General features: G+C 50.6%; 1 protein-coding gene across 2 annotated transcripts; it reads right to left on the bottom strand.

Moving 5' to 3' along the window:
* Nucleotides 1-121: 121 nt before the first annotated feature.
* TMPRSS5 (transmembrane serine protease 5) lies at nucleotides 122-14,699 on the bottom strand. 2 transcript variants are annotated; one of them, XM_026040267.1, is made up of 17 exons: nucleotides 14,647-14,699; nucleotides 11,473-11,648; nucleotides 10,878-10,961; nucleotides 9,629-10,442; nucleotides 4,432-4,529; nucleotides 3,332-3,464; nucleotides 3,039-3,146; nucleotides 2,644-2,766; nucleotides 2,337-2,472; nucleotides 2,154-2,267; nucleotides 1,991-2,034; nucleotides 1,744-1,906; nucleotides 1,478-1,659; nucleotides 1,312-1,410; nucleotides 1,070-1,212; nucleotides 851-1,003; nucleotides 122-516 (listed from the first exon to the last, which is right to left on the bottom strand). In XM_026040267.1, the coding sequence occupies exons 5-17, from the start codon at nucleotides 4,447-4,449 to the stop codon at nucleotides 508-510; spliced, it is 1,425 nt and encodes a 474-aa protein (XP_025896052.1). In that variant the 5' UTR covers nucleotides 4,450-4,529; nucleotides 9,629-10,442; nucleotides 10,878-10,961; nucleotides 11,473-11,648; nucleotides 14,647-14,699; the 3' UTR covers nucleotides 122-507. The 2 variants fall into 2 exon arrangements, with proteins under 2 accessions (XP_025896052.1, XP_025896053.1); XM_026040268.1 differs by lacking the exons at nucleotides 3,039-3,146; nucleotides 3,332-3,464; nucleotides 4,432-4,529; ... (2 more) ...; nucleotides 11,473-11,648; nucleotides 14,647-14,699 and having other exon boundaries at nucleotides 2,337-2,462; nucleotides 2,644-2,748.
* Between the last annotated feature and the right edge of the window lie 11,175 nt (nucleotides 14,700-25,874).

Genomic DNA, 25,874 nt, shown 5'->3' with positions numbered 1-25,874 from the left:
AACAACATATTTCCTACCCCCTAGCGCTTGCAGTCTGCTTATGGAAGTTCTGCTCCCCAGGAACTTAGCATTTTGGTCTTTCTTATCTACCATTGTAGCCTTTTCATTTGTACTTTGGTCCAACTGCTGTTTGTATTCCCGAGCTTTTCTCTAGTACCTGGATCACCGCTGGCGTCTGCAGTGCACCTGGGTCATCACAGATCTGAACAGTCTCTGCCTGCTGGGGCAGCTGAGCACACCCGTGTAGCTTCCTCTGGATCCCTTTTACACGTGGCGATCCAAGAAATCCATATTTTGAAAAACACTTCTCCCATGTGGATTCTTCACAGAAATATAACACTCTATTTTCTATAATAAACTATTTGTACTGGCCAAGTTTCCTACTGTCATCTGAGGGCTCTGCCGTGGGTATGGTTACAGACAGTATGAATTATTCGTGGACTGTTCTTCACTTGCTGTGCAGCCTGGACGAAGTTTTGCTCTTTGAAGCCTCTCCTTGCTTTGCTTCTAGTAGATCTGGTCAAGCAAAACATAAATAAAAAAAAAAAAGGGGGGGTTGGGTGGGGGGGGAGAAAACGAATTAGTGCAATGCTGTGGGTTGGGCGGTTTTCCTGTTTTTTTCTGGACATTCATGTGTCCAGACAGCTACATTGCCCTGCAGTGGAAGCACACTGGAGGCACGGGAATCGTTCTGGGGCTGATGTGGCCGAAGGCATCTGTAGGTGACAGACACCTGCCGTTCCCCCAGGGACATTCCCCCAGCTGAGTGGTGAGCTTCAAGGCAGGTGCTCTGCCGCTGCCTGCGTGCGGCCCCGGGGCGCACGCGCTTTGCCCCCTTGCTGCAGCTTACCTCGGTGATGTGGTGAATCCAGGGCAGCAGTTGAGCCACGTTGGTGTAGACGCCCGGGTGGTTGGGCTCCCCGCAGCCCTGGCCCCAGCTCACGATGCCGACTAAGCGCCACGTGGGCCCATCCTGGCAAACCAAGGGGCCGCCGCTGTCCCCCTGCAAGGCAGAGCAAGGTTCAGCGCCTCGCGAGCGGCCGCGCGCCTCCGGCGGCCCTGCTGCTACCTGGCAGGCGTCGATCTGCCCGTGCGGGTAGCCGGCGCACAGCATCCGGGCGGTGAGCTCGCCCGCGTACATGCACGAGCTGTTGCACAGCGTGGTGCCGATCAGGGGCACCAGAGCCTCTTTCAGCGTCTCAGTAATCTGCGCTGCGCAAGGAGGAAGAGCAAGACGAGGTATCTTGAGCGAGCAGGAGGGGATGAGCGGGGTGCCTGCACCCTGTGGGGGACGCGGGCACCAAAGCTTACCTTGCTGCGGGCTGGTGTAGCCCCAGCCAGAGACCCAGCAGTAGGAGCCTTGGAGGAGGTCCTGGCGGGCGGGCGGCAGGCACACGGCACGCACAGCGTCTGCGGGAAAGGGCCCCGTGAGCGGCAGCCTGACAGGCCGCCGTGCTGCGCGCCCACGGCCACTCACCCGAGAAGTTCAAAGGGGCTTGGAGCTTCATCAGGGCGATGTCGTAGTCCAGAGTTTTGTCATCGTAAAGAGAGTGGTAGATGATTTTCTCCACCGCCATCCCTGCCTCTTGTCCAGCAGCCCCGTGGGTGACCACCCCAGCAAATACCAGCCAGTTGGAGGCCTCCCGGCGCCGTCTGTAACTGAACAGAACTCCGGGTGTGGTGTCCCTCGGCAAGGCTGAAGTCGCTGGTGCGGAGCGCAGGGCACAGGACAGCGGGCGCTACCTGTGCACGCAGTGGGCCGCAGTGACAATCCAGTCGGGGGCCAGCACGGAGCCGCCACAGCGGTGCTGGGAGCCGTGCTGCACGCTGACCTGCCAGGGCCAGCGCCCGCGGGGCGCATCGGCGCCGCCGAGCACGCGGGCAGCCCCGGGGCGCAGCCCGCACTCTGCGGGCCGCCCCGGGCACGTGAGCCAGGGCCCGCGGGCCCCGGTGCAGTGGCCGGGCAGGCACCAGGGGAGCGAGCACTTACCTGAGCATTTCAGAGCCACGACCCAACCTGACTCACAGGCGCTCCTGCAGGGGTAAAACCCCGCTCCGACTCGCACAGATGCCTTGGCCAACCCCAAGGGGCTGCTCATGGGCAGCGCCAGCACCGCATCCTCCTCGCCTGCCTTCCCTGGAGCTGCCCCTACCTGATCTGCCACATGTCTTGCAGGCGGCCGCCCCACTCAGGTCTTATCTGGGCGAACTGCTGCGCACCGTCCAGACGGATGTCCGTCACGTTCACCGCCTTCTGGTGGTTCATCCTGCAGGGTGACAGCGCAGCTGCCAGGCTCCCGACGCTCGGCCCCGCTGCCCCTGGCAGCGCCACACACCTGAGGTAGCCCAGCTGCCGGCAGAGCCGCGTCCCCAGGGAGAACTCCCACCGCTCGTGGCATGCCAGGAGCCAGCCGGGCCTGCTTTCCATCTGCACTTCCAGCAGGGAGTTCTCTGGGTTTATTCTGAAAGACACTGAAGACATTTTTATTAAGGTGAGCCTGTGAGTTCTCCTCCTTGAAGCGTGGCAGCTTTGCTGCACAACGACATGCAGAGTGCCCGGCTAAGGTCCCCTGCGTGCTGCCCCCCACAGCACCCCCTCCTCGCCCCCGCCGTGCTTGCTGCGCGAGGAGGGAAGGGACAAACCTGTGCCAGGAGCTCGGGACACCACGGGCTCCTCCTTGTCGCTGCCGTTGCACACTGCGATAGCTCCTGCTTCCTGCGGTGAGGTGAAGCCCAGGTCTGTCGGAGGCCGCTGCAGGTGTTTCACTTGGGGGAGAAGAGGGTACAGGGGGCATTGCACGGCCAGGACAGTCCAGCAAGGTGCACAGTGTTGGCACTGGCCCGTGCCACCACTGAGAAGGTTGGATGTGCCTCTCTGCCTCTCGCTGGGGCGGCAACGAGTGTCAGAGCTGGTGCCGCCTCCATGCACCTGCAGGCGCTGCAGCTCCGTGCAGCCCTGCCGCCAGCAGCTGCGCACACCCAGGCTCCCAGCTCCAGCTCTGCCACGTTAGCGGGGCCATCACGAGGAAGGCACTGACCTAGAAGCCATGCCCCAGCCGCCGTCCCTGCCAGCAGGCCAACCATCCCGAGCAGTGGGAGCAGCCTCCGTGCAGCACATAGGTTTCTGAGCAGCGCACTAGAAGAACCTTTACAGAACAGAGCAGGGGAAGGATAAGCCTGGTCTTGCCTCTCCTCGCCCAGAGAACCCCCCACATGGCTGCAGCCTGGAACAAGGGCTTGCTGCCTCCGTGAAGGCGTAAGCTACATCCACACATCCCGCAGGAGGCTGGAATTGGGGGCCCGTCCCCCCACAAGCCCCTAAGTGGCTCACCGTATCCTGCGGGGACGCGGGTCGTGCCTGCTTCTCCCCGCAGCTCTGCTGGCTGGCTCCTGTGACTCTGCACAGCGTCCCCACCCTGCGCCAGGCTGGGGGGACGCGCTCCAGCGGGGCTCTGGGCCAGCCTCTGGGGAAGGAGGGAAGGCAGGCGGAAAAGAAGGATATCAAGGAGAAGCAAACCTACTGCAAGGTAACCCAGGATGCAGCCCGGGAGCTCCGCAGCAGGCGCAGCGGGTGACGGCGCCGCTCACCATGCTAGCCCCGGGGAGCCGGCGCTGCGGGCGCTGCGTGCAGCGCTGCGGCAGGACCCCGCCGCAGGCCTCCTGCCAGCGGCTCCAGTTTCACCGTGCACGCCGGCGGCGCCGCGCCATGCACGCGCACCGCGCACACTGGCCGCCGCCTGAAGGGCGCCTTTGTCTGGGGCCGGCCTGCTCGCCTCCCTGCCCCTGAGCTCACACGCCACCAGGAGAGCCTCGGGAACGGCCCCCAGCCCCTGGAGCAGCAGTGGGCACGCGGCCAGCACTCGCAAAGCCTTCTTCCACCTACCCACCCCTCGGCATCTCGCACGTCCCTGCCATGCGCCAAGCGGCCAAAGAGCAGCGGCAGCGCCGGGCTAAACCCGCCGTGGCGCGGCACCAGCTCCGGGGCAAACGGTGCCGCGCTGGCAGAGGGGAGCATGAGCACACTTGGACCGGGGGTATGGGTCAGGTGAGAGCCGTGGGGCAGTTCTCCACCTCCAAGCTGGCTCTCCTTTGGGCTGGGAAGAGCAACAAAGGTCAAGCAGCAGATCACTGGCTTCTGGTTTCCCTTGTAACTTCCTGCTGCTGCAATGCACTTGGCCGATAGAAAGCAGGCCTTGCCAGCACTTCTTGTGCTAGAGCAGCAGCCACAGCTCCTGCTAAAAGTCCCGTGACAGACACGCAGCCCAGCCTGTCTGTGCAAGCAGCTCGCCAGCCGGACCCGCACTCCCCGCCAAGCCGCACTCATGTGCAGGGCTGACACAGCTCTCCCATCCAAGGGGTGAGAAACTGAGGACTGCAAGTGTTCACAGCCCTGCCTCAGGGACCGTCCTTGCAGCTGCAGGCTGTCCGTACCTGGTGCCACCGGAGCATCTTCTCCCACGCGCCGGGGACTGTAGGTGGTGCTGGAGGACTACGAAGCACCAGCGCAGAGCCCAGGCGGCTCCCCAGGACTGCGGAAACGGGGACCAGTATTTCTGTCAGCTCTGTTTGCTTACAAGAAGAAAGCACTAGCTAAAAAGAGAGAGTTTTTTAAATTAATTGCTTTTACACACACTTAGGAATAGGAAGGAGAACAGCTTTTTCCACCTCGTTTTCAACCATTCTCCCACGATTCTTTAGAGAAGCCAGGGAGAGCAGTGCTGCTTGCATGTGTGGGCAGTAGCAGGGAAATGCCCCTCCAAGTTATATGGCCACCGCAGCGTGGATGAGCACTATCGAGAAGAGCACGTCCCCTCCACCACTAAGCCCGACTTGGCTGCCAGCTGAGTGAAGCACCACTGCACAGCACCAAGCCAGACGTTAGCTCCTGTTGCTTAACAGTCACAGCTGGTAAGGGCACAGCTACATACACTGACAATGAAGATCTGGCCTGCAGTTTGATAAGCGACATGCTACAAGTATTTGCAATAACCAAAAACCCTCTCCCTCGGTTAGGCGAGATTAGCAAGAAAAGGTTGCTTCTTGGCAAGTAAAACTGCTTTCTCCGTGCCTTACCTGATGCATTCCTCCCCAAACATAATTGGTGAGAGTTGCTTTATTGCACACACACATACAGGCTCCTTTCACCTCCAGAGCAGACTCAGTCAGGGCCATGTGGCTGTAGCCCGTACCTAGAATCATAAATCAAGCTGCAAGGCAGATGGGAAACCTTTGTTCTTCCCACTTGCCGCTCCAAGTGCCACAACCACCATCTCATCCAAATCTGCCTCACATCAGCCTTGGCTTTGCACCAGGAAGCAAAGGAAATCGGTTACTCCTTTTAGCCTGTGCTCAGGTTGCTCTATCCTTTCCAATACGGAAGCTAACTTCTCTCTGTAGGACTAGGCTGGAAGGACCCAAGACTCTGAAACGGTCAGTGCTTAAAAGAGAGACCCACAAAGAGGTCCTCCCTAGGATTTAAAGCAGCCCTGCCTTGCTGAAACAGGTTCTGCGGCTAATCTCCAGGAGACTTTAAAGCCTTCCCCTAGTCCTTGTGCTCCCCCAGCCAGGCTGTCACAGCTGGACAGTCCCGGCCGAAACAAAACTGGGTTTCAGCTTTAATTAGCCTTGGGAGCTCCCAGCAGCATTTGCTGCATTCGAAGGCTCGGACCACATCCAAGCTGAGGTGTCTGACACTCACCGGCTGCCAAAGGCGCTTGCCTCCGGAGCACAACGTGCGAACTGCTGCTCCACGTCCCGGGCAGACCCAGCGGGTAGGTCTGACACACAGAGCTCTGAAGTGTGAGGTTGCACAAGCCTGAGGCAACCCCCCGGAAGCCCAGAGGTCTCTGCCACTGAGGCACACTCACCCACAGAAGGCCCAACGGAAAGCATGCCAATCAACACCAAGGCAGGCAGGACTGATTTCATCGGGGATGAGCGAGCGCCCAGTCTCCAATGCCCTAACGCCTGAGCCCTGCAGCAGCAGGGGCAGGAGGCGAGGAGCCGTGAGCTGCAGCATCACCTTATTCCCCTGGTGCCAGAAGTCACCACAGAGAACATTTCTGCTCCTTGTACCTACGGTCCCCTTTTGTTGTTCGCTTCTTTCCGATTTGCCGTTGACGAGAGGAAGACTACGTGTCTCCTCCTGCTTAAATGTGGGCAGAGGCTTTGGCGGGCAGAGGCTGGGGAGCCGAGCAGCCTCTCCGTGCACACGTGGCTGCCTCCCAGCTTCCCCCTTGCCAGCGTGCCTGGAAGGATCGGGCTCTGCCTGCGCAGCTGCACCTGCCACTGAGCAAGAAGTGATTGATGCTGGGAATCACTCAGAAGAAAACCGGGAGCCTGCTGCAAGCTCAGCTGAAGGTGGAAGCATTAACTCACCCTGTTCAGCAACTTGAGTGTTTGTGCTAGGTGCAGATGGAAGATGAACGCTCCCCAGGAGAGGCGGGGAAAGGCCTGGAAGGATTTCTGGGAGCGCTATTGGGCACAATGGGGAGGAGGACAGCTCCTCCAGCCCTGGGTCTCCTCCATTACTCTCATGTTCTTGGTTTTTCTTTGCAAGAAAGCTGACAAAAATACTCAAAATTGTTACCACTATTGCGTCTCAAGTCACCCAAACGACGCTGGCCTAAAGGGGGGTGGGTTTGCTCTCCCCAAGCTTCTCAGAATCCAGGGAACCGGGTGATGAAGCCCCAGGCACGGAGAAGCCCTTTCCACCATCTCAGAGCATCGTCCCGTCCCTGCCTCTCACTGCCTCTGTTTTATCACTTCCTCCCTCACCACTTTCCCTTTCCTTCTGCCTCTGGGCTCTCCCCTACTAAAAGGGCTTCTTAGGGAGATAAGGCAGTTTCTGTCAGCGTGTAATCAGAAAAATGGCCAAAAGCAACAGCCTAAAACCTGTCTAATCCTGGTAATTGCCTGCCAAATCTCATAAGGGCTAATGAGTCCTGGATATTCTCACTGTGGTTTCCCAGCATTGATGCTGGGGTCACAGAAAATAACAACAAAGTCCCTCAAAAGCATGGGGGCTTCACTGCCACCACCAGATGTCTGGAGGTATGACTGAACCCCACAAATACACAGGTGAAGATCTGAGACCTAGCACACTCTGCTTCTGCATTTAGCTCTCTGGAAAGAAGGTGGCAGAGCTTGTCCTACACTTACATTGCACTCAGAGCAGTTTAATCGCTAACTTGCGGAACAGAGCACACATGTCACTGTGAGAAATAAGAGCTGCCTGACTGGATCTGACTAATCATCTATCTCACCCAGCATCTTGTCTGCAAGAAAGGCCCCTATTCCAAGCCTCATAAGGGGAAATTATTCAGTAAGACTCTTTTTGACCTCAGGCAGTGGGATGCACTGACAGAAAGGAAGATAGTTTATGTCCTGTATGCATTTGCCCTGTCTAATGGAGCCACACATCTCTCCATATTTCATATAAGTGTCCAGTCCCATTTAGATATTTCCAAGAAGTAGAAAGTTGCTAGTCTAAACTTGACATGCTGTCACTATATCATTCATTCCAATGATTTATTTCATATTCTTCATAGCTGAAGTCATCATCTCAAAGACAGTGAGTAAAGTCCTGCATACAATAAATTGCTAAGGAGGTGATGTAGTTTACTTGCTCACTGGTGCCCAGAATCCAAGAACATCTGCAGCAGGAAGGGGTACCTACTTCCCCCCTCACCCCCCTATTATATTCACCACCCCACCCCAAGATGCTTTTAATTCTCTTCCTCTTGGACCTCTCATTTTTGTCATTGGGGCAAGGAAATTTCATGATGCTTTTCCCCCTGCTTCCTGCTGCAGCACACACGCTCATGTAAAGCCCAAAACAGCCTCATTCCAGCCTCCTTCCTGGGGGAATTTGCTGCAGAATGATTATAGAACAAAGCAAAGGCAATTTCAGGAAAATGAGTTTCTCAGTAGAAAGAATCAAGGAAAAGGAACTACCGTAAGAACCTGACACAATCATTTATTTAAGGAACAGCTGGCACCATATGAAGTAAGTGGTGAAGCATATTATCCGCCCAGTATCACGGCATTTTCAGCTTTACAGATAATATGACACTGGTGGCAAAACATCTTTCCCAGTCACAGACCTTTCAGCCAGTGGAGCACACTTGGCAAGGCTCTGAACGCACCAGGAGTTCAAAGGACTGAGGAGGAAAGGGAAATGAAGTGAGCCCCACGTTCTCGTGCCTTCTGTGGGACCTACAAAACAGCTCCTGGAAGAGGCCTATGGCTCCAGGCTCCCCTGCCCCAATGACCTAGAGCTCAACCAGCTGAGTCCAGCTGATGCCAAGCAGTGCACTGCGGCGCTGGGGGACCAAATATGGGCAGAGGGAGATCCTTTCTCTTGGAGGAGCCTCCTGACGAGGCAAGGCAAACACGTACAACATAAACAGCGCCTATAGAAAGGTCTGCAGTCTGTGCCTTCTCACATTTTATGCTGCAGTTTGTGTCAACGTCACTTTGTTCCCCCTGCAGTTTTGTTTCCCTCCCTTGAGTTTGCTCCCCCTCCATTCCTCACAGGTACATTTGTTCTGCAGTCATTTCTCTTTGGCCTGTTTTACTCCACTAAACAAAGTGCACCTGGCTCGTGGGAGACTGCCCCCCCTCCCCTCCCTCCTATGCCAGGTTGAAGTCATTGTCTGGGATATGAATGACCCATTATTCCAAGGAGGTTTCCAGCGGAACAACCTCTCTCTCTCTCCTGGGAGCATCTTACTTCATATGACTTCCCACAGACCATTGCACTTCTTATCTGCCTAGTCTCTCATTTATTGCAAGCATTACAATTAGTCACTAAATTCATGATCTTTTCTCCAACCAAAGGTTTCTGCTGAATTTGATCAGAAATTTTACATAGCTTAATTTTCTCCAGAAGCTCAAGTGTTTAGGGAAGTGATAGAACATTTACTATTCAGTTACCCTCGGTCTAATTTTCTCTGCTTTGCTTTAGCAGTGGAGGAGATGCCCTTCACTTACAGAAGGGCAGTAATCTGATTAATTATATCCCTGGACTCCAATACCATACGTTAACTCTGTTATGAAAAATCTTCCTTTTGGGCCAGTTTCAGTCAGTGCGGTTACACAAGTACTAACTGCATTCCTTCAAAGTCCAGCCTTCCCCAGCACACGGATTTTTCCACACCACCTCTCCAGAGGGAGAGTTTCAGTTCTCCGCTTTCCATGTTAACGTCTTCCTGGGCAAAAAGGTCATGATTTAAAGCAGCCTCCAAGAAACAAATGCTGCTGCAGCAGCAGGAACTGCAAGCTTCCTTTTCTTTGTTCAGTGTTATTATACAAGTCCTTATTCATTTGGGACACCCTAAATTCCACCCTTGTGTTTAAGGCAGTTTTCAACGCTTAGAGACATACACTAGCACTTAAGTCCCGATAGAGAAAACGCAGCTAAACGGAATGGGTTACTGAAAGTAACCAGTTAGAAAGTATCCCCTGCACACACGCACCGGATTACTGAGCCACACTGTGAGGTTGTGCCTTGCCCAAGCAATGGACAAGCAGGGGAAGTCGAGTAAAGTCCCGCTGAAATCCAGAAAGTCATCCCTTCACGAGAAGGATATTTAAATGCAAAAAGAAAAAGGCTGAATCAAAGTACCTTTGAATAATGATCCTAGAAGTGGACAGGCTTCCTCTGTGCAGAGCAAGGCACACAGCCCAGCAGTATGAAATGGTTCTTTGTGGGCTGCGGCTTTTGCATGGTGCCAAGGTGCAGATAAGGAGCACGCAGACTTCTGAACTTTTGCTCATTGCTGCATTTCTCAGGCTGAGAACAATCACTATCATAACTCTGCTCTCCTGGCCTGCATATTTTTAGAGTACAATTGGCTAAATGCCTTCTCCAGGGTGAAGTTCACTGTCACTATGTTACAGATCCCTTTGCCAATTAACTGGATTTTAGTTAACATAGCCCATTGCTCCTCCAGTAAGAGGTATAGATTTTAATTCTAATAAGCAAGTGTATTTTAGCCTTTCCCAGTTTATGAGGTTTACTTCATATGTCATATGGTGCCGGCCACCAGCTCACCTAGCTATGGGGGTCCTGCCACAAAGCAGACATTGGAGAGGCCTCCCATCCAGCTAGGGGAGCAGGAACAAGACCTTAAGTGCACAAGCGATATCTACTTAAAGTGAATGGGATGTTAGCAAAAACAAAGCATTCTGTGCCACAAAAACCCCTTATTCCCACAGGTGCTCCCGACACAGGGTGCTGGGAGTCACAGCTCAGCCAGCTCAGGCTGGGGAGAGCACCCCAGCTCGCCAGGGCGGGCTGCTCTTCATCTCCACAGTCCGCGCTCTTCGCCTGCTGGTGAAGGCTCCCGACAGCCTGTCCCACAGCGGCAGCAGGACAGGCAGGTGGGTGGGCAACTCCTGGCACCGCCTCCCGCCAAACCATCATCTTCTCTTCTCCCCTAAGCGAGCAGGAGAGGCAAGGGTCAGCCAGATCTTCCTTAGCTCCGAGATGTTTTCTCTATCAAGTCATTAATCTCCCCGGATATTGTTCAAGATAGAATTTAAGGCTCATTAATATATATTGTATTATCCACAAAAACTGCAGGCCTAGATACTGTAACCCTTCGCTACCAGCCTGAGCTCAGTTCTCCCAAGCCATCTCAAAGCCTGCAAGCATGAAATGAAAGATATCCTTAACCTAGTAGAGCATGCAAGATGCTACAAGAACCACACTGCTGAGACAGTGGGTCAGCAACTTGGATTAAAAACACTGCCGATATTGTGTATGAGTTTTTTGATTCTTCACACTTCTCCTGAAGTTCTCCTTGTTCTCCCCCACCGTGCCCTCCCACTCCCTGCTTCCAAGAAGGGAAGATGTGGAGAACATAACTGACCTGGGGGAATTAGACATCTGTATCCAGTACAATGAGGACAACTGTAACCACAAGTGCTTCAGCCCACATGATTCCAAGGTCTATCTGCCAAGAAGATGACAGAGATTAAAAACAACATCTGGTCATGCGCTCACACAAAGTACTTTTTTAAATCATACTAGCCATTCCTGCAGAAGTACCCGCTGCACTGGTCTGCACACAGCTTCTCCGGGGCAGCAGAACACCCTGCATAATCACCATATGACAACATGAGCAAGATCAATCCGACTGTCAAACCATCCTGTAACGGGGGTGAGGATGGGAAATATCTCTGGAACAAGTCAGGTACATGCTCACCTGACCCCAAGAGCACATATTTTAAACGCATGGCAGTGGTGCTGCAAATGCAGGACAGCAGCATGCCACTAAGGCTCTACAGCAGCCAAGCAAGCCTCACTCTCCCCAGGGCTAGAAGAACCAGCTCTGCAGTAAGGGCTGCACACTGCAGGTCACCCAGAGGCACCAGCAAGGAACAGAGACCTTCTGCCATCCTAGCCACCTTCCTAGTTTCTTCCTCATCCTCCCTGCACCCCAACTTTCCCATCAGGTTACTGACCACTTAGGTCTAAAGCAGTGGCCTCAGTTTCTGCCTGTGGAAGCAACAGTGAAAAGGCTGAAGGTTTATCTGTGTCTTGCTGTTTTCCTTTGTGCACACAGGAGCACGTCCCTCCAATTGAGCAGGCTTTCCACAGGCTTTCCACAGTGGGGAATCTACTGAACAGCAGGTGCCAACTGGGAGAGGAAAAAAAAAGGGGGGTTGTGACATCAGTTCGGAACTGTTACTATACCTATTTAACAAGATGCTATCCCATTTACTCTCCTGAAGACATGGTCTCAGCTGCTTTCCAGAAGTGCTCTTCTAAAGACAGTATTCTCACCAAGCAAAAGACTCAAACAGACATTTGTTTCCATAAAGAAATACCTCAAGTACAGACTACTTCCCTTACCCTTTGCAGTCATCACTGCTACTAACCCTTGTTAGACAAGAGTTTCCCATTGGGGTTGCTTCTGAACCCAGAGACCTTGACCAAGCCACTCATTTGCCCATGCAAGATGACCGGGCTGACAAATTATGTGCGCAGCAGCAGCTGCTTGAGCCCACACTTGAGATGCTGCAAGGACAAAACATTTGACACAGGATATCCAGCTGCAGACCTCCAAAGCTAGAAGCAATTGTTCAGTTATCAGCTCTAGCTTCCTGCACAACACAGGGAGTTTAGCATAGCTATTCCCATATTGAGCCAAATAACCCACACTCAGCTCCAGCACGTCATCCACAACAACATACAGCCTGCATCTGAATGCTTCAAAGGCAGTATTAATTCACTGGGCAGTTTGTTCCAGCACTTGAGCATCCTTTTAATTAAGTTTGCACCTCATTTCTAATTTGAATTTGTCCAGCTTCCTCATCGAGCAATTTCTGCTCGCTGTGCCTTTCCCCGCGGGATTAGAACCTCTGAACAGGTAGGGTACAGGCAGCTCCCTCCTCTCTGCCCCACCTGCCCAGAGCCTGTTCAGAGGCGGTCAGCTCATTTTTGACCTTCCTCTCTATAAGGAAAATAGGCTGAGCTGCTAAGTCTCCTGCTTCACAGCATTTTTCCAGAGCTGACTGCATTTCTTCTTTTGCCTCTATCTTCTTCAAAGAGGCATAAGTGACATTCATAGCACGAGATCTTCCCCTGTTGGAAGAGTCACAGGGAAAAAGACTCCTACCTCTTCAGTCTGCATCTCACCCATATTACCATACGCTGCTGCTGCTGCTGTTCATAAACATCTCTTCCCATCAGCATCACACTAAGCCTCAGTCCACACAATAGCACGCCCTCAGCATTTCTCCCAGCAAGGGGTTATTATTGTTGTGGCATAACTAGCACAGTTGTAGGCTCTCGGATAACAGGCTATTATTTCCTTCCTATTTCCATTGTAGCTAATTACCCTAGGTTTGTTTCTTGAGGCTTAGTTTCATACCAAAGCTTTGCAAATGGACCAGAGTTAGAGCCATATTTGTAATGAGATGTTAAGCGCCGAATAGCTTGTCAGCAAAAGCTTCTTTTGCAATGAAGTTCTCTTGCTGCTCAACCCAGTGCTGGAAATGGCTGTGCGCATCTGTAGAGGAGAGCAGGGGAAGAGGGGAGGAGGTGAGGATTGTTCTCGCAAGCGCATTACCCAGGTGACTTCAGCAGACTTGCTGGGGACGTTTCACTTAGGAACTGCAGTCCCAGGGGATAGGACAGGAGGAGTTACTCAGCACTTCCTCCACCGAGTCGCTTTTCCAGAGAGCCCAGGAACACGGGTGAAGACAGCAGGCAGTGCTCACGCCTGGCTGCAAGCACAGTCCCTCCTCTGCCTACCTGCCTTGCCCTGCGTGCCGAGCACCTCTCGCTTGGTCCCCACGCAGTGCACGCACACGATACCTGCTCTCCGCTGTTGCATGACTCAGATGAGGGCCGTGCTGGGCAGCACGCACGCTTGACTCCTGTGCACACCCTCCCTCAGCTGAGGCTTATTGGCACTTTCCCATTAGAGGGCAGGACAGGATAAACAACCTAAGACCAGCTACCACCAGATCGGCATGCTCTACCTCGCCCCAGCAAACGGAGATCAACGCCATCCCAGCTCTGCAGCAGTACCCAGTCTTCTGGGAGCACTTGTGTTTGCGGCACGTTTGTGCACAACGGAAGCTTTATTTGTTTACTTGTAAACAAGTTTCTCTCTCTGCTTTTCACTCTAGCAAGGTTTGTCACTTTGTGAAATGAAGTGAAGCAATGATGAGAGAATTTGGACATTTGTCATGTTTCCCACAGACCAGAAACAGTTATTGTCCTAAGCACCCTAGGGAAAAGTGGAAGCAGATGGTGCTATAGGAGCACTATTATGTTTACTCTTTGAAAGAAACATTTCCATAAGGTCAGAAACCAGAGTATATTATTATGTATTTCTGCAAAGCCAATTTGCTTTCAGACATGGAAGTATTTGCCTGGCAGTATGAAGCCCGAGACTCTTTTAGCACCAATCAAAGCTTTTGAGCACCTTTTCCCAGCTCAGCAGGTTCTTCAGCAGCCTGCCTGAAGCGCAGCCAAAGGGCGCTCCGCACCTACAGGTACTGGGTAGCACAGAACCCTGCTAGGACATGCCCAGCGCCCTCACAGGGGTCTCACCTCTAGCCTCAGGACAGTAAGGACTTCAGGAGTATCAGTAATAGGAAGGGATGGAAGAAATATATATATATATGTATGAGAGGACCTGTGCTTCCTTCCCAGGACATCATAGTGCTGTTTCCTAGTTGCAGAGCAGCAAAAAAGGATTTGCCCAATACCACAGAAAGCCTTTGGATACTTCATGCAAGTTTCCAGAAACCCTCTGGATTGCCTTCAGCACACAACCAGCCTCAATAGGACAACTTCATTTCAGCCACCCTGCTCTGCACCTCGTGGGTGCTCCCTCGCTAGCCTCATCCCTCTGTTTCTACAGTACTTGCTTGTCCTGCTTCTACCTAAGAAAGAAAACCCCTCAATTCTTGGGAGAGCCCATCTGGAAGAAACCACCCTCACACAAGAAGGAGCCACTCCCAATGAACCCTTCAACTTCAGCAAAAAAAAAAAATCTGTGTAACACAGCTGCAAAAGCCCTGCCTGAAACAGAAGCAACAGAGGTGGCATCCACCTGCAAAGAGAGATCACATCCCAGGACGGCTTTGGGCCCAGAGCAAGTGCACAGCCACCCAGCTTACCCAGAGAAGCCTCCAGCCCCCTCTGCTCTGGGCTCAGTTTGCTCCCCATAAAAGGTATCTCTTCCTCCAGACCTTTATGGGTACTGCTGCTACCCCTGCCCACACCCTGCTCCCAGCTGAGGGCCCTCAGCAGCTTCAGCTGGCCTCCAAAACCTGCTGTGGGCTCTTCCTGGCCAGAGGCTCAAGGCTCCCTCCTGGTCATTTCAGAGGTCTCAATCCAGGCAGTCACTAGAGATAAATAAGAAAAAGGAGAAAGAAACCAGCTTGGCACTTCTTGCCCTACAATGTGGCAACTGGAGAATCTGGATTTAAGCAGAGCAAATCAGAGAAACTTCAATAATATTATAGTTAAATAAACAGTGAAATGAATGTATACAGAAAAGCAACAAATATAAATAAGCAATAAAAGCTCTGTGAAAATAATATCATTAGGCTTGCACTGTTATACATTCAAAATTTAAACAGTGCTGAGAATGAGTCTTTTTCTCCCTAGGTTAAGAAATACCCTAACATATAATCATGCAACAAAGACTATGTAATAATTCATGCAAAGAGGGCTGACGCTTGCAATGTTCCTGCTGGCTTTCCTTAACACCTTGGTGCCTGGCTCAGCAGAACCAGAGACGTGCTTTCCTTGCAACTTCGGTGCAGTCTGGGCATTTCTGCACACATTTCATCGTGTTGTCAGAGTGACTGGCAATTGGAGGTGCAAGAACTGCATGCTCCCCTTAGCTGCAGGAGGCAGAAAGCATCTTCTGAATATTGCAACAAAGTCCAGAATGTTGTGAGCCAAGCTCTGTGTGTCTTGGATGCTGCTTCTCAGACTCAGACAGGAACCACGGGCTTAACTGTTAAAAATAAATAAATAAATAAAGTGAAAATACCTACATTCATTTCTTGCATTAATTTTCCATAAGAATGAAAATAACAGCAACCATGAATGACTGTCACATACTGATCAAACATTTTAGTGGCTTCCTGGAGCACCAGAGAGAAGTCTAGACCAAGCTGAAACTCTAACCGAACTGTTTAGTCCCTTGCTCCAGCTCATCCTCATGACCATAGTCACCAAAGCTTCAGGCAGAAGTTAAACTACTGAGCAAAAAGGGGGAAAAAATCACCCGAGGCCTCTGGTGCCTAACAGAACAGTTTACGCTCCTCACTTGACATGGCACTTCCATGCCTTGCACGCACAGCCTGTGTTTGTTTGAAATGCTTGCAGTGTCTTGCCTCTCTGCCAGTTTCCAGATCATTAGGTTTGTCTTTACAAAGATGACCGCCTCCTCTGGGCTCCTCTCGCTAGTCTCTTTTTTTTATATATATATGTTTATTTTCCCACAAGTGCTATCACTTGGCAACATGCAGCAAGGCAGAGGCAGCAAATTTGCTTTGCCGTGTAAAGCTGGAAATGGAAGAGAGAAAATCCTGGAGGGAATCCCCCTCGGCTGCTTGCTGCAGGATTAGAGGCGCAGAGCAAGCGCTGGCTGCCATAAAACACCAGCAGCATCCGTAAGGCTCTCGGGGGGAGCATCCTCTGTGGGCTGCGGGCCAGGCCGGCACGGCCGCGCTGTGCAGGGCAACATCAGCAAGCTCCCCACAGCCACTCTGCCGAAACGGTCTGAGTTAGCACGCCAAATCCTCCTAGCTTTGGCTGAGAAGACACCTGCTAATGTCGCAGTGTACACTCAGCACTGGAATGCTTAATCCACTGCTGGGGCATGAAAGCAAACCACCAGTGTCTTTAGCCAGAAATGGCAGGCGGGTGACAAATAACCTCGGCACGACTTCCGTGCCACCTTCAAAAGTCAGATGTGACATTGTTCAGTTCTCGGGAGGCTGCCCGCAAAGGCTGCTGCTGCAAAGCCCCTGGCCAGGGACAGGAGGCCTGCGTGGGGCGAGCAGCCCGGCGTGTGCACTGCTCTGCCCCTGGGTACAGCTTTCCTCCGTCTTATTGCTGCATCTTCTTTCATTTCCTCTCAGCTGGGGAGGATTTCAGATAAACGCTGCTTGACATTTTAAAGTATGAAGCTTTTTGTTCCCTGTAATTACTCCAAATCTCCCAGAAAGCCGTCAGCAGCTTTCAGCGTGGATGCCTCTTGCCAGCTGCCACCGCTGCCTGTCCCTCAGGAACGGAGGCTGCACGTGCCCCTGCCTTCCCTGCGGGTCTGGCCTCAGGGGAAGCCTGCAAGGGCCTTCCCTCTTGCAAAGCACCAGCTTGCTGACAGTCAGAGGAGTAGAGGGAAGAAAGAAGAGGCAGGAGGGAGCTCCAAGGGGGCAAATTTCACCAGGCAGAGGAGCCTCTTGGGCAAATTTAAGGAAAGTCACTGGGATTTTTCTTCCCAAGATGCCTGCTCTGCTCAGGGGAGCCACCACACAGCAGGGCCCAAGGCTGAGGAAAGCAGCCAGAGCTGGTGTGTTAAAAGGGTTGCGTATGGGATGGGTGATACTCGGAGCATGCAACACGTGCCTGTTCGCATTCAACAGACCAGGCTAAACCAGGCTGGCTTGTGTCCCTTCATGGGCACCAGATATGGTGGGGATGGATACACATCCTTTCAGAGTGGGGTCTCGCTCTGGGGACCAAACTGCGTGCGGGCAGAAGGTGGAAGTGGCCGTTGGAGCAAAGAGCTCTCCAAGCACGCCGACGGCCGGGCACAAGACACAGCCAAGGACATGTCAGATGTTAGCACACTGTGACTAGTGACTAATGGATTCCGTCACGAGGTTTAGAAACCAAAGAAAAGCTGCCTGGAACTTCTCACTCCATCTTGTCGTTGCCCCGCCATCTGTCCTTAAATAAACACCAAGAAGATATTTTGAGTGATGTATCAGGCTGTGAAATTAAGAGAAGGACAAAGAAAGACAAACAGAAAGAGCCATCGGCTTGCTAGCAAAGAGTACCAGCAGCACAACAGGAAAGCAGGAATCCATGGGCCTGTGGAATTCACGCTGCATTAAGGCCTCAGTTCTTGAGCGCTGTGTGCATGCGCTTGGGGTGTTTATGGTCCGGCTCGGCTCTCTGGTGCTACAGATGGAAACTGATAAGGCCAGTTGTAGTTCACAGATCCTGTGGGGGGTAGGACCAAGTACCAAGTCACAAAGGGAAATTGTGATCAGCAGAAGCCTGGCAGGGCAGGAGATGAATGGTGTTATGGTGAACAGGCAGTAAGGAAAGGAAAAACTGGACATTAACCTGTCAAGAGAAAAGACAAGGAATATGCACTTTTTGGTTCCCTGGTTCCTAGCCCTAGCTGGTTTAGGATAATTTGACTTTCCTCTAAGACTTTGCACCAATATGTTTCAGCTTATTGATTGCTTGCTAACTCTGATTTACTTACTGTACCCAGGAGAGTCTGGCCAATGAGTTCAAGTCTGTTGGCACCACCTCACTGCCTTGCACAGAGTCTGACCCTTTGGGCCCGTTCCTGTCTCCTGGCCCTCCTCCCGGAGATGTTCCCAGCCCCGTGACCCGTGCCCTTTTTTGTCTGAGTTGTTTTCTCATCTTTGTCATTTCTTGGGTGAGCGATGGAAAATGAGTCGGGCAGTTTGCATGCGGCAGGCTCTAATTGATGGGCTCTGCTTGTAAGAATATTTACTACAACATCATAATTAACTTGACATGCAACCAGAGTGTGGCAGCTGGGAGCTGTGATTCATGGCCGACACGAGGCCTCCAGTAACACACAAGCAGGGACTCATGCCTCCTCCTAGCTAATCAAATGAAAATAGAAGAAATTAAGTTGTTAATTCATCCTCCTCTCACCCTGAGTCTTGCCCCTGATGCTGAACAGGATCACATCCATTTGCCAGAAGCCAGCGGTGAGCATATCACACAGCAAACAGAAAAGGAAGGTCCAGGTCGTGGTCTATGCTGAGAGTCGTAATTTTCAGACACTCATTGTAATGTTACCGGCTTGTGGACCCATTTCTTAAGAACAAAGTTCAGCAAAATCTCTAGCACATTTACAAGTGTGAGTGTTTGAAAATTAAATGCCTGCCTTCCAGCTTGGCCAGAGCAAGCACAGGACGCATGTACTTGCATGGAGGGGGCAGAGAACAGGCAGATTATACCCTAAAATATGAAGAGCATGTGTCAGGCACCTCATGCTTGTGTGTGTGAGAGACTTAAGGACTACGAAGATGAAATATAGAAATAGGGAGGCTGGGGTGGTGAAAAGAGCAACAAAGGCCAATGTATTTGTGAGCCAAGATCAAGGCATTTTTGCCCAGGGCAACCCGTTCTTAGTTTCACCATTGGAAGAAGGCAGCTCTTAGCAATTCTTTCTCCCCTAAAAGCTGGCATTCTATTGCATCTGAGTGAAACATGCTCCCATCTGCCTACACACACAGGTAGATGTGGGCTTGCAATTAAAGTCCTTATTTTAAAATATAGATGAGTTTGTGTTTGACTGCTGCACATCAGCGGCAGAGCAGATTGTGTATTTGTATGGCTCTACCTCCAATGCATCCCAGTTCACACACAACACAGACCAGGTCTCTTTGTTTGAATCCAGAGACACACAACCTGGTGACCTCTTCGCATCCCAATGTTCATTTTGCTTGCATATCTTGCAACAGTTAAAAAAAAAAAACCCACCCTCTCAACCCTATACTTACGAAGCAGTGTGAGCACATTTCCACGGGTGCCTGCTCAGTGCCAAAGCACCCTCCTCTGCAGATTGTGGAGCCCGTGGGAAAGCGCCCGTATCCTCCCGCACAGCCATATGGAGCACTCGGACGAACGGAGCGTGGCCCGTGCTTCAAACCTTTCCGCTTTGTCACAGCACAGAGAAATAATGACTTTTCACGTCCCACCTTGGGGAGACCTCAGGCAGCTTATTCCCTAGGATTCGCTGCAAAGCCAAGGCACTTAACCCACAGTAAGTAGTTTCCCTAAGAGCAGAGTGTGCCCTGCCACGTGCTGCCTGCGTTTCTATCTTGGCAGCTCAGGCTCTGGGGGAGCTCTGACAAGCAGGGCTCACTCCTCCCACACAAAAAGGAAAGGAGTGAGCAACAGGGGTCCGAGAGCAAGAGGTGTTCGTGAAGTGCCAAGTCTCACTAGTGTCTTTGAGATCTGAGGGACCGGTAGTACAGAATAATTTAGGGTCAGCTTCAAAGAAAGGCTGTCATATAAAAATAAAATGTGTATGAGCTTAATAAAACCACATAACAAAAATGGAACTCCGAAGCAGGTTTACACTTGTAAATTGATCATTAAGCGTAATTAAATATTCAGGCAGTCGCTCTGTTTGTTAAATCAGTCTCACAGCAGTTTACAGTGAGTGGCTGCAACATCAGGAGCTGCTTTGGCTGCCAGAACTGGGGATGGAAACTTGCAAGCTGCAGGTTTCTCTGAAAGAGATCCCTGCCTGTGTCCCTCTGTGGTGTTGGGGCAGGCGGGTGCCCGAAGGCCCATCTCCAAACCTGACACTCAGCACCGCCTTACTGCCTTCTTCGGCCCTGAGGAAAGGATGCCAGCACCATCTTCTCCCTGCCTTCATCCTGCTATTTCAGGGAAGTATTTCTGAAGGGGGTGACTGCTAGGAGCTCACCAGAAGGTTTATGCAAGGCAAAGTTCAGTAAACATCAACATCTCCACTTGATCATTAGCACACAGTAAAATAGAAACTTGTGTTAGTCAGGTGTGGACAGTCCCAGAAAGTTCTCTACAAACTTCCCATGCCTTCTTCTAGTGGCACAAAAATAGTTATACCTTGTGTCATTTGAATGTCAAATCCAACAGAAAGATCTACCCGATGCTTCTATTTTAAAGTGTAGTTCTTTCTTCTTTTTTTTTTTTTTTTACCTAACTCCTTTTCAAAACCAAACATTATGTTTCATTTCCAAGCACTGATATTAAAAAAAGCCAAAACAATTAGTGGGGAGCTGAAGAAGGTGACAGGGTCATAATTAGCACTGTTCCTCTGCAGCATGTGTTTATCACGCTGACAGAAGAAGTTGCTCACAGAGGTAGAGTCGGCAACTGCAGAAGCAGCCAGGCCTTTCGCAGCGCTAACACTGCTGCTTTCATTTTGCAGCAAGTAGGAGCACACATACAGACACTTTTGAAGTGAGTTACCCTATTACCTCATCAGTCAAACAAGCAGGAATGGTTTGACTCCTAGCAGTGGCTCAGCTGTGTCAGACACAGACACTGCACAGCCTTGCAAGTCCCTTTCCGTGGATAGTGTTTTGAGGGTGGTGCATGTAAGGATAGGAGCAGACCCGGTGCTAATTCAATTCAGATCATTACATTTCAGAAGCAAATGGCTTTCTGTTGAGGCACCAAAAACACTGTGGGATACAACAGTGTCTGGCACCTGCATGATGAGCACAGACAGCCAGAGATGCTGAAGGTAAACCCTTCAGCATCCCTTTCCTGGCACTCCCAAGCAACCTCTTTGGTGTGCTAAGGTGAAAAAAGCTCAGAGAGCTGTGATCAGAGCAGACGAAACTCAGCTGTGGACACCGTTCCTGCATCCTTTATGCTCCAGGAGCGATACCTACTTTTATTTCTAACACAGATCAGCAGCACAGGCTCCTGCCCCGAAGCTTCCTCTGATGTCCTCTACATGGAGAAGAAACAAGCACGTCCAAAAACACCACTCCTGAAACTGCTTGCAAGGTTTTTGAATGTTTACCAAAGGACTAGAGAATAGGCCTTAGGAGAGCTGCTGGTGGAAATCTGTCCAATTAGTTAGCTAGCGAGTTTTTCAAGGACTCTTGGTAAATAACTGCTCACACTCCTTGCTCAAGTCCTGGGTTCAGCTGCTGGGTGCTACCAGTATTTTGAATCTTGATTAAGCTTCTTAAAACTATTTTATCTTCCTGTACTCACAGTTGATAATGAGTGGCGATTACCCAGGGAAGGCTCCCTGTGAGAATCCCTTAATAATTAGCTCTCGTTAAGTGATTTGTTTACTTTCCATCTTGCCCATAAATTGTCATATTTTTTCCCTAGCATTGAAAGCCACCTGGAGAAGAAGCAGTATCTGGCAACTTTTATCTGACTGGATGCAGAAATATAGTAGGGATAAGTAGAGCAAGTGGAAAGTAGCAACTACCAGAGTGGCAGAATAACTCTGCCACGATATGTCCAGATAAGCACCGTTTCTTTCTCCTAGATTTCACTCCAAACTGGGATGCTTTGGAAGGGATAAAAGGGATATTTGCATTAAAAGATGTCAGTCCTGCACTGGCAGGGCAAGGAGAAACTTTTGCTGGTTAAAAAATCCTGCAATTAAAGCCCATAAAGCATTGCACTTCCCTCAAAAACAGTTAGACCTATGTGTAGGCGTCCATGCCAGTAATTCAAGTTTTCATAGGAAAAGTGGACAACTTCCTTGTTTTGTGGCTGGACGTGTCAGCAGACGAGATGGCTGCATTAAGCGTTAGGCTGCAACAGGCTGCAGTGCCATATTCCAGTGGCAGAAACGGGAGCTGCTTCCCAACAGCAGTCCCGTGGCTAATTCTTTGCCTTCCCTGTGGTTTGGCATGTGTCTGCAACAGAGTGCCCTGAGCAGTCAGGAATGACTTTAAATCATACTACGTATGCCCTGCTGCATGAAGACTTCACACTTCAGCAGTTATAATTAGAGAGGGTTACACTGTGAGTTCAACAAGCTGGTATTTTTTCCACTGATGGCTTGCTCAGTATGCTGAGCGGAGATGGACTGCTCTGGGGTTAATAAAACTCCCCAGTTTAGCCCTAGAGAAAAGTACCTTTCTAATTGTGGTCATTGACACCTGCTACCAATGTTCATTTGTCCTGTTATGTGCTGTCATTAATCTTAATGAGATTTCTCCTTGTATATGGCAGTATATAGGCAAAACATAATGCAAAGGCCACCTGGGCATGGGAAATAGGACTTCTCATCTACCGACAAATAATGGCAGTGATAAAGCAATTTTCATTCATCTATGATACTTACACAGCTCCTGTTACCATAGCATCCAAATGCCTCCCAGCCCTGTGTTATTTGCACAGCACTTCTGTATGACGAGAACAAACTCACCGCTGCTTTCCCCGTGCTGAACCAAGGCACCAACGGGCTGAGGGACACAGCAGAGAATGCAAAGAGCTAAGACTCACACTCATTTGATCCAAATCGTGGCCTAACGTGGGCAACGTCTTCCCCAGCAAATCACAACGGCAGCAATGCTCATGCATTTTTAGCCAGGGAAGAAGCTCAGGGCTAAGGCCAGCGCCTCAAAAATGATCTCTGATAGCAGAGGCCTGCCTAAGAACTACTTGAACCTGCATCTATCATTGCTGGACACCTACAGCTCATCTTTACCTGTCTAGGGTCACCCAGCAAGGTGCTTCGCGGTGGCTGGTGCTGCTCTGTCTGAGGGAGCAGGTCTACTCGACGCACTAGGGCAGCTTTATCAAGGAACTTTGGTCCTGCCTCCTGTCCCAGGAGCTCAGATAGGGTACACAAAATGGGCTCTGTGCATTTGCCTGGCTTTCCCTTCCCCTAGCTTCAAAAGCTCCTGTTAACGGGCGGCCTCCCGCACCTCCGTGCGTGTGTGGGCCTAGGGGCCCTTCAGGCTTTCGCGCGGCCTCCTCGGGCCTCCTGTGTTTAGCACACTGACCTTGTGCCAAAGAAAAGCTGGAATGGGCTGACTGGGTAGTTGCAACGCCGGGCACATGGAGACTGGGCAGTGGGTCACAGGCAGAAGGACCCTGTGTGTGCAGAGCCACGGTGTCTTTGATCTGCCCAAACCCTGGCCAGGACCAGCATGCAGGCAGCTGCCTGCTGCCTTCTAGGGCAACGTACACTTCAGTCTCCACAGTCACGAGCTTGCTTATTTATTCCCCTTTTCCCACCTCCTCACAGAATAACTCATTTCACACACTGAGTATACTTTCTGAGGACAGAGCAGAGAAAAAAGAAATCAGGGAAGGATTCAGGATTCTCTTCTCTTCTCTTCTCTTCTCTTCTCTTCTCTTCTCTTCTCTTCTCTTCTCTTCTCTTCTCTTCTCTTCTCTTCTCTTCTCTTCTCTTCTCTTCTCTTCTCTCTTTTTTTTCTTCTACTGGAAATACCCCAAAACACAATCCCAGGCACAGCCGGGCTCCAGCCAAACCTGTGGTTGAGCCCCTAGCCAGAGCAGGTCTGCCTGGTACCGCTCCCGCTGTTTCGGTTGGTAATAACAATTCAAAAGGCATGGAGAAATAAAGGCACCTGCAAACAAATATTCTCCAGCATAAAGACCTGTCCAAAGCAACAAACAGTAGCTCTGTCTCACATGCACATGCAGATTCTGCCAACTTGCCCAAAATTTTCAGTTGTGGCAGGTGAATGTTTGCCCAGTCAGTGCTGAATGCTCACACAGCTTTGCTGCCAGCTCCTGCAGACAGTATTTTCTTGTTTGCTGGATGAATAAAAAGCAACCTATTATCATATTTACCTGCTGATTTAATCTAAATTGTATGGGAGATGGCCACTGCAGAGCTGCTCCATGTGTGCAATTAGCAGTTAATCCCCCCTCTTTTAATAACATAAATATTCTGATTGCAGTAGCAGTATGTTCCACAGATTAGAACATTAAAACTGAAACAAGTGCACATGAAAAGCATGAAAAAAAAATGTACAGATAATCTCTGAGCACCTATTAAAACTGATTTGCTAACTCTCAGAACAGCCTTTATCTGCTAGCAGATAATGGGGGGAACCCAGGAAATAGAGACAGTGAGAACATTTTTAAATAGATAATTTGTTCCTAATTATGCTGTTTTCTACAGCCAACTTATGAATTTCAACAAAACTTGAGAGAACAAAAGACCAAGCCTCGTCTCTGGAATGCTGCCCTCAAAAGCAGGAGGCCTGAAGTCTACTCCAGCTTCTTCCTTAAAATACTAGGCGACCTCCAGCTTAAATAATCTGGCGTGTGGCATTGACCTTTACTGGCTTTTACTTAGTGGAAAGGGGAGTCTCTTAAGAGCTGGAGGTTCAGGCACATTACGGCAGGCGAGCTCCGTGTAAACAGACACAAGGCTGTTCCTGAACTTTGCAGAGGCTCCCACTGCAGAGGCAAACACACACGTCAGTGCTGAGCATCCCAGCTCTGTAACCCCTTCTTGCACGCTCTGAAGCAGAGAAAGGCTGCAGCTTTGCTCATTTTCTCTAGGAGTCGCATTTAGTTCAGTGTCCAAAGACACGCGCTCTAGCAGCTGCATTCTAACATACAACCTCTTTCCTTTCACTGGTACATATCTTCGGAAGGAGGAGTCAAGTGAGGGGCCATGGAAAACAAGAGGTCTGTGCAGGGCAAGGCAGCTGCTCCCTGGAAGAGGTTCATATGTAAAACCAAAATTCACCCTGAGCTAGGTTAGTGAGAGACACAAGAAGGGCCTTTTTTCCCCACCCCCCCCTTCTCTCAACAGTGATCAAAGGGGCAGGTGGAAGAAGGCATGGATTGTGTCATCTCTGCTTCAAACCTTGTTTTCTGAGCTTCTCCAGAATCTAATCACAGCTATTTTGCGTTTCTACAGGTTCCAGTAACATAACAAAATGCTGAATTTGTAAGAGGTATGGAATAAGGCAAGGGCAATAACAATAGGAACACAAACTTGACACTAGGTGTTCTTTCAGTAACAACTGAAAACCACGATTTCTGAGAGTTTTTGTTTTCCTCCCCAGTCAGATGTATAATTAAAAATTTCATCTCAAAAAGAGCTTGTGGGTGGGTTTTCCTCCCCCCCATCTCTTTTCCCATTTAAATAATAAAATCCTTTGAAAAGCAAGACTCCAGGAAAGGGAATAGATTTCCAAGTCCCGTGGAAATCCAGGTAGAGCTCTAGCAAAAGTAAGGGTAGCTGGAGCAACCTAACTACATGCATCTCCAAAGTTAAGGTGTATGTGCCCAACTCCCACTATCGAGGAAAGAAATCATTCTAGGACTGTTCTCAGATGTGTGCATTTATCTCTTAAAAAATGATGAGGTTGTACTGAAAACTACCACTTGCACTTCAGAAAAACATGGGCAGTTTAAGAAGTCTTGTTTTTCCATAAAAACATAAAGTTTTCTGGTATGAGTAGAAACATAGATTTACCTCAGAGAGTGTGATGCCTGGGAAGATTTTGATGACTGCTACTTCATCTGCTATAGTCGTAGCAAGAGAAAATTGGAATTTAGAGAAGAAAACTCAGGTACTTCAGGCAAAGAACACACAAGCAATCACACCTATAGTGAAATAACTCAATCCATGCGAGGAGAGGCAGAA

The sequence above is a fragment of the Nothoprocta perdicaria genome, unplaced genomic scaffold (assembly GCF_003342845.1).
Source record: "Nothoprocta perdicaria isolate Ctin4 unplaced genomic scaffold, notPer1 scaffold_252, whole genome shotgun sequence".
Taxonomy (NCBI): domain Eukaryota; kingdom Metazoa; phylum Chordata; class Aves; order Tinamiformes; family Tinamidae; genus Nothoprocta; species Nothoprocta perdicaria.
Note: the sequence above shows the minus strand (reverse complement) of the source record. Positions and strands in the feature narration are given on the sequence as shown.

Excerpts from the sequence above, each read along its gene's own strand:
- TMPRSS5 (XM_026040267.1), bottom strand. Across the intron at positions 1,411-1,477 it reads AGCCCCTTTGAACTTCTCGG|ACGCTGTGCGTGCCGTGTGC; the intron begins GTGAGTGGCCGT and ends CCTTTCCCGCAG. Across the intron at positions 1,004-1,069 it reads GGCAGATCGACGCCTGCCAG|GGGGACAGCGGCGGCCCCTT; the intron begins GTAGCAGCAGGG and ends TCTGCCTTGCAG.